Source organism: Neophocaena asiaeorientalis, unplaced genomic scaffold (assembly GCF_003031525.2).
Source record: "Neophocaena asiaeorientalis asiaeorientalis breed wild unplaced genomic scaffold, Neophocaena_asiaeorientalis_V1.1 scaffold59, whole genome shotgun sequence".
In the NCBI taxonomy this organism is placed as follows: Eukaryota; Metazoa; Chordata; class Mammalia; order Artiodactyla; family Phocoenidae; genus Neophocaena; species Neophocaena asiaeorientalis.
Genome location: NW_020174268.1, coordinates 16,247,700 through 16,255,695, shown reverse-complemented (window position 1 = coordinate 16,255,695; position 7,996 = coordinate 16,247,700). Strand labels below are relative to the sequence as shown.

General features: G+C 44.8%; 1 protein-coding gene across 1 annotated transcript in view; it reads left to right on the top strand.

Moving 5' to 3' along the window:
* B3GLCT (beta 3-glucosyltransferase) overlaps positions 1-7,996 on the top strand; it is a 90,534-nt gene that overhangs the window by 136 nt on the left and 82,402 nt on the right. The window contains exon 2 of the mRNA XM_024755648.1: positions 3,162-3,211. Within this exon, the coding sequence (XP_024611416.1) occupies positions 3,162-3,211 (50 nt within the window). The remainder of the gene's footprint in view (positions 1-3,161; positions 3,212-7,996) is intronic.

The following is a 7,996-nucleotide window of genomic DNA, read 5'->3' as shown; positions in this document are numbered from 1 at the left end:
CTGTGAGATACCTACTCTGTGCTCTTGTTAGCCTTGTTGAAGGTGACAGGTCTTTTCTTACCTCACTTGCTAATTTTTCTCACTTTCCTCCTCTGTCAGCACCATTTCTCCTTCATTTCCACGAACTGCAAAAGCTGGCATTCTGTTGGTAGGAATTCTGTAAATGATTCATTATTTTCAATTTGGATTTGTTAATGGTGTAGCGTATTCAGTGCCTTCAAAATGCATTTGGTTCCTTGATGATTTCTTTTGTTTTATTTAGATTATGGAAATGCAAAGATAAAACCAGCTAGTATTTTTTTTTAATATTCATCTAATGGGGATTATCTTGCCATATTATGATTTGCTCTTCTGCCTGAAAGTAACGGCATTTCTTACGTTACTGCTTTAAATATTGTATAATTTATTTCTATCGTGGGAAAAAGGAGTTCTTAATTTCACAGCAGAGTGATAGGGAGAAATGTGTTTTGTTTCCTTTTTTTTAGAAAGATATTTTACCGTTAGGCCGGTATATTTTTGGAGAGAACTAAAATCTAGTTTACCCTTCCCTCAGTGCAGCCTTGTCTGAATAAAAGTATGGTGTCTTTATTCCATAGAGACAGGGGGGATTTGTGGAATTCACTTGATTTCAGGGGAACATCTTTCCTCTCTGTAATTTCTACTTTAAACAGTAACAATGTCAACTAATATTAGTTGCTTATTTATGAAAGGTTATGTGTTGGTAATATTTAGAACCAACACCAACTAAAGACAGTTTTTCTTCAGTACAGAATCTGTGTTCTGAAGGGCAGGGGCTTTTGTGTTAACATACTCTTCTTTTTCACATAGCTACCTGGCTTGGCAAAAAAGTGAGGTAAGACTAACCCTGGTTATTAGCTGAGGGGTCACTGAACTTGTTAAATTGGGAAGGTTATTTTTCTTGATAAAAGAGGAAATTCTAACCCAGAGAGCTTTGACTGTCCATGTTTGGAATAAGGCATCGATGGGTTTGGGGAAGATGGATATTTGAGTATCAGGTCCTGCATTAGATTGACCTCAGTTTTTATATCCCACAAGGTGCTACAGTGTTCTGTTTTCTGGAATCCTGTGATGCTGAGTGGTGTTGATGTGTTGTAACCTCCCTGTATGATGTTTGTTAATAATTCTATTTTTGGGGCTTCCCTGGTGGCGCAGCGGTTGAGAGTCCGCCTGCCGATGCAGGGGACACGGGTTCGTGCCCCGGTCCGGAAAGATCCCACATGCCGCGGAGCGGCTGGGCCCGTGAGCCATGGCCGCTGAGCCTGCATGTCCAGACGGAGCCTGTGCTCCGCAACGGAAGGGACCACAACAGTGAGAGGCCTGCGTACCGCAAAAAAAAAAAAAAAAAATTTCTATTTTTGAGACCTTCTTGAGGGTTTTAAATGTGCATGCTAGTTTAGAGATAAACAAAAACAGAATATTAAATACCCAGAAGCAGAATTTAAATGGTGTTTGAGGTTAAATCTCTCCTCTTTTCTTAGAACTTAATGAATGATTTGGGCTCTGCATTTGCCTTGGCATGTGTGTGTGCGTGTGTGTATAAAAAGTGAGAAAGCAGATCATACCCTAGTGAACATAAATTAAATGGGGGCACTAAGCTCCTTTGTTCTGCTGGGTTGGCCATGTTCGCTGTAAGGAGGAGACAGCCCTGAAGTGACGGATTGGGAAGACTTGCATTCATTCGTTCAGTCACTCATGTGGGTAAATATTTATTGACCTTCTGTGTGCTGGCTGTGTTCTAGATTTGGGGGCAAACAGTACATAAAACCACATATTCCTGCCTTCATGGGGCTTACATTAAACTAATATATAAGACAAGCAGTAAACAAATAAGTATATATTATGTCAGTGGTGGTAAGTGCTCTGGAGGAGAATAAAGCAGAGGCAAGGGCGGGGGCAGTGGTGGGCTTTTCTCTCGGGAGCCACATACAACACCTGCTGGCATCTCAGCTCCCACAGAGAGGTTCATTTGTATTTCACCCTGCCTTCTGAAACGTCATCCTGGAGGTGGGAATGATTAAACCACGTTAGTCATTTGCCTCTTAGCGTGAATATGTGTCAGATTATCTCCTTTGAACAAATGTTAGTTGAGAGAGAATTTGAGGTAGTGGATGTCTGGGGATAGGGTGGGAGGGATCAGAGGTATCGGGATGGGTGGCGTTGTCTCCTGCTTCTGAGTAGGACCTCCTGCTACTCAGGGACTACCCCCAACCCCCATGGGGCTTGCACTGCATTACTGTTCCTTGGAATTGCCTGGCCAGCCCTTCAGTACCTTCCTGCTCCATGGCATTGCTCGTTTTTTCCCTGGGAATGCTAATTGGAGAAAGCAAACTCTACGAAATGCTTTCCTCTTAGCTTTTCAGGAGAAGTGCATTGCAAAATTAAGGCATTATTCTTTGCCTGGTTAACCTTCCTGACCGTTGGGTTTATCATTTTGCTTTCTATTTTCCACATGTTACTGTCAGGTTACTATTATTACGATTTTTAATGTGGAGCCTGGATGTGTCTCTAGGGATGTCTTTGTCTGTTTACACGCTCCGACTTGAAACATTAAATCATTCTAAATGGGGAATGATTCTAATTCCTCCCGCTCCCCTGGCCCCGTGGCTTCAGCAGGGTTCTGGTAACGCTCCCCTGCGTGCGTGGAGCAGTATATGCGGCGTGCTGCTGACCCGAAACCGCTGAGACGGAAAGCTTGCCCCAGATTTAGCTCTGCGGCCCGCCAGGCTCCGGCAGGGATGTGAGAGTAGGAATTTGTACTTCTTCCTGCTCGATTCTCAGCAATTCCCCTTTGCTTCAGAAGGCACCAGAATCCAGGTTTCTAAGAAGTTGTATTCCATATGCATCTATCTTGTGGTTTGTAGCTACAGACACGAATGGTATACTCAGATCCTATCTCCGTTGATGTAGTATTTCCTTAGCTGGTAGCCTAAGCATGTTGCCTTCACACCGATGGATAATCTTAAGTCTGGAGAAAGGCAGCCTGCGGTACTAGTTTGTAGCAATTGCAGGTGCTTTTAAAAATGAGCAAAATTGATCATGTTAAACTATGATTTTTTCCCCCATTTGAAGTAAAACTGTTGACTATGAGAATGAACCCTTATTGCTGATTTTAATGTAAAAATGTTTCTCTCTTTTTCCAGCTTTTGCTTTGGTTTCTAAAGATGTGAAGAAGGAGGTCAAACAGTCTAAGGTACGAATTGTAAAGTCAAATCTATTCCTCCTGAGATTTGTCTGTATTTTCTTTAATAGGAGCTGTAATGATTTCATCTTTCAATGAATTAATGAAATGTTGGTTAACACAGATTTTTGAACCCAAGCAGCAACTTACAGATAGGTTTGCTTTAAAAAAAAAAAAAATCCTTTATAGTTAAGGCAGATCCACTTGATTTTAAATTTCATTTTAAGAAAAAAGGTGCTTGGTTATGAAGCTAGACATTTTAGAAGTCTTGCTTGGATACCGTAGTTTTCTCCAGTCTTACTGCGTCTTAACCTTGGCCTTAATTTTCCCAGCCTGTGAAAGGATTCTGCTGTGTCAGGGTCACCTGAGCATCCCTCACCTTGAAGGTGGCACCGTCTGAGAGGGCATCCTGGGGACTGGTCAAGAGACCCCAAAGGTGACTGCCAGGCTCCTTGCACAGTCAGAACCCGAAACCAAGACGTGGGGGACCCATGGAGAGGGGATAGCACTTTTCCAAATCTCAGAGCTACTCCTTTGCCATCATTGGTCGCATTCAAGAACTGCATCTAAATTTTACCATTTGGGGTTGCGTTAGATCAGTTTAGCATATGAGAGAGAGAATATTTTAAAAATATGAGTTTTTTGTTTTTTTTTTGCGGTACGCGGGCCTCTCACTGTTGTGGCCTCTCCCGTTGCAGAGCACAGGCTCCGGACACGCAGGCCCAGCGGCCATGGCCCACGGGCCCAGCCGCCACGTGGCCTGTGGGATCTTCCCGGACCGGGGCACGAACCCACGTCCCCTGCATCAGCAGGCGGACTCTCAACCGCTGCGCCACCAGGGAAGCCCATGAGTTGTTTTTGTCACATTAATTAAGGCTCAGTTGACTCTATTTTTTTACCTCGCAATTTAGTATAAAAGCATTTTTAAATAGAACGTTTCTTTTACCATCAGAGTATGACTGTGCTAACTATGCCATGGGATCCCTAAATGCGAATAATAATTCCTTACGGTTTTAAGATTCTTTGTGATTAATAAAGCGTTTTCAGGCATTTCATTTCATTTGATTTTCTCAGTGATCATGTTTTTGCTAAGCAAAGTGGACATTCGCATGGAGAGCAGAGAAAATTTACCCTTGGAGAAGTTAAGTGATTTGATCGAGGTCACGTGACTGTTAAAAGGTGAAGTTAGAATCCAAATTTTCAGACTCCTTGAATTTTTCACACTGCAATTTTGTATTACATTGTCACGTGCATTGCCACGTGTGTGTTTGGCAGTAATGAGGCTCATTTATAATGAACTTAAGGGTTATTAATAGGGAATTAAAATTTTGTGTAATAAATTTAGAAATTATAGCCCATTCTTTCAAATGGAGGTTTTTACTAATCTTTTCAAAAGAGGAAATATATATATATATTTGGCCTTAAATACATATATAAATAGAATAGAGATAAGGTGAGTCCTATATCTTAGTGTCATGTCTCATGCAAAAGTATTAAAGCCCTTGAAAAATGCCATCAACCCCATCTGTGCTTAGGTCCGCAGAGCCGAAAATCCATTAATCCAATGAGGAGCGGCAGTGATAAAATGTCCACTGTAGCCCATACCCAAGGCTGGGAGATGGAGGAGAATCAATTTGTCCAAGGTCATCTGTAGATGAACATGAGATAGGAGTTAAGGCTCTTTCCAATAACCGCATGCATCCTGGATTATCATTAGTTTATCACTCTCAGCAGAACCGATCGGGATCTGACACTGCTGCCCAGAAGGCCGCCTTCCGTCCTGCTCACTGCACTGCTCGCTTTGGTCAAGGGCTCTGGTTCCCTAGAACTAGGCCAGCCCTGCTCAGGGCTGGGGTCCTTCCCCAGACCGATCAGATTCGCTGGTTGGCATCTGGTGGCTTCGTACCAGAATCCCGAGGCTGCCAGTGCCCTGTCATCCTGCCTGGGGCTTGCCCTCTGGCCCAGGCTCCCCTCCTGGGCTCCTGGCCCCTGGCTCTGTCAGATTCTGACCCACCCCAGCTTTCCGTGGAGCCTGCCTACCCAGGTTGGGGCTCAAGCTGCTACCTCAGCCAAGCCACCAAACTGTCTTCCAGTTGCACGTTTGCCTGGCCTTACATTCTGTGCTGGCTTGTGATCCTGGACCCTGTGGGACGTAGGCTTAGAGCTGGGCTCTGGAGCCAAACTGCTGTGGTTCACGGCCCTTCTACAACCCTGACCCCCTGTGGGACTCACCAAACCTCACTGAGCTCATCGTCCTCGTCTGTAAGACGGGGTAACAGGACTGCCCTCAAAAAGCTGTTTTGAAGATGAAGTGGGTGTGTGTGTCCACCACTTAGAGCAGTGCCAGTTCCTGTTTAAATGTTGACCTGCTATAACAGCAAGAAATGTCTTATGCAACCTTTCAAGAGGTACCCACACAGATCAAAGTAATGGAGGAACCATAGACCTTCCTGCTTTTATCAGTTAAATGTCTTTTCTGGCGGTTGTTGACTTCATATGAAGCGGATGAGGAGGAGGATAAAAAGGGTAGGAGTTAATAATTACTGAGCATTTGCTTTGGGCAGACATTATGCCATCTAACGAAACCCTCACAACAACCCTGGCAAGTAGGTCTTGTAGTTGTGATTCCTATTTCACTGAAACTGAGCCCTGAACTAGTGCATGGTAGAGACAGAATTAGAGCACGGGCCCAGCTTACAACAAATGACCACATCTGATTCATTCATTTTATTCGAGATCTAGGGGGTGGTGACTGTTTGCGACCAAGTAGAAGATGCCAGTTTACGTCTCTTTCTTCTTAAAAGATGTCATAACAAATTCTTTGAGGTTGTTTTATCTTCTTTTAATGAAGGATTTATAAACTGAGCATCGCATATATGGATTGCAAATGTTGAAATCTATCGTGCCTTAAAAATAAAACCTGCACGGAAGGGTGACTTGGATTTGTCTTTTCCTGGCCAGGGTAGGAGCTGTCTGGGGAGTAGATGCCCTGGTAGCAAATGTCATTCCTGTCTGAGTAGCAATCCCGTTGACTTAGAAAACTTTGACAGTGAGCACATTTTGATGGGTATTGATAGTCAGTGTCAGAAACAGAGATAATGAAACAAACCGTGTGTTTCTTCTTGGGAAGAGCTAAGCCTTTTCACGAGGGAAGCTGGAGACAGAATTGTAAATGTTCTGTCAATTCGTTCATTTAGTCTCATTTTCTTTCTCAAAGGGGAAATTACTGCAGACCATTCTGGTTCCGTTTCAGTTCACCTCATGCAAGTATTTCTTGGATATTTTATTTTTACAGTTTACACGTCCTAGCTATTGTGTCAGGCAGTCGGAGCCGCAGTGCTTAATAACAGATAGAAAGCTGTGGAATTTTGGTTGATTTTCTTTGATTTTACCAGGGCATCTGGTAGAAAGTCCAGTTCCTGTTCCAGCTTGTTTAGTCTGGAATCGCTGAGTTCAGGATAGTTTTTGTGTTCTACTTGTGGATAAAGGTGACTTTTATTGTAGGTATTGCTCTTAGTGTACTCTCAAAATATATTTCCATCTAATGACACGTATTTTCTGAAGAATGCCTCTGGAGGAGGACCGGGCACGCGTTACCAGTGGGTGTAAGGAAGGAACGCCGGAAAGGAGACAGAGACCTGGATTTTAATCCTGGCTCTGTGGCTGGAATGGCTGTTGGAGGTTGGGCAAATCCTGTATCTTTCTGAGCCTCCCTTACTTCCAAAAGGGGAGTGTTGGATTGGATCATCTCCCGTGCTATTTTTAAAAAATTGTGGTAAAATACACAACATAAAATTTACCATTTTAACCTTTTTTTTTTTTTTTCGGTACGCGGGCCTCTCACTGTTGTGGCCTCTCCCGTTGCGGAGCACAGGCTCAGCGGCCATGGCTCACGGGCCCAGCCGCTCTGCGGCATGTGGGATCTTCCCGGACCGGGGCACGAACCCGTGTCCCCTGCATCGGCAGGCGGACTCCCAACCACTGCGCCACCAGGGAAGCCATTTTAACCATTTTTAAGTGTACAGTTCAGTAGTGTTAAGTATATTCATACTGTTGCACAAGCAGTCTCCAGGACTCTTTTCATCCTGCAAAACTGAACCTCTGCACCCAGTAAGCCACAATTCTCCATCCCCCTCCCCCAGCCCCCCACCACCCTGCCTTCCATCTCTGTGAGTTCAGTGGTCCTAGGTACCTGATGTAAATGGAGTCATACCGTCTCTGTCTCTTTATAACTGGCCTATTTCACTTAGCATAATGTCCTCGAGGTTCGTCCATATTGTAGCAGATGTCAGAATTCCCTTCCTTTCTAAGGCCGTTGTATGGAGGGACCAAATTTTCTTCATCCATTCTAGTGCTATTTTTAAATCGAAAATCTCCAATTTTCCGTTATCCTCATCTGGCAGCCAGAGCTGTGGCCTGGCAAGGAGAAGGCAGCCTGGCCCCAGGGGAAGCCGAGGGTTCCCTCCCCGAGCGCAGGCCATGCTCCTGGCCAGAGGGGCAGTGAGTTCACACGCGCTAACCTAGGATGATAGCCTGGCTCTGCTTCAGCACATGTAGGGAAGTGGCTTGAGCTTTCCAGTCTTCTTTTTTTTTTTTTGCAATACGCGGGCCTCTCACTGTTGTGGCCCCTCCTGTTGCGGAGCGCAGGCTCAGCGGCCATGGCTCATGGGCCCAGCCGCTCCGCAGCATGTGGGATCCTCCCGGACCGGGGCACGAACCCATGTCCCCTGCATCGGCAGGTGGACTCTCAACCACTGCGCCACCAGGGAAGCCCTCCAGTCTTCTTTAGTGGCTCTT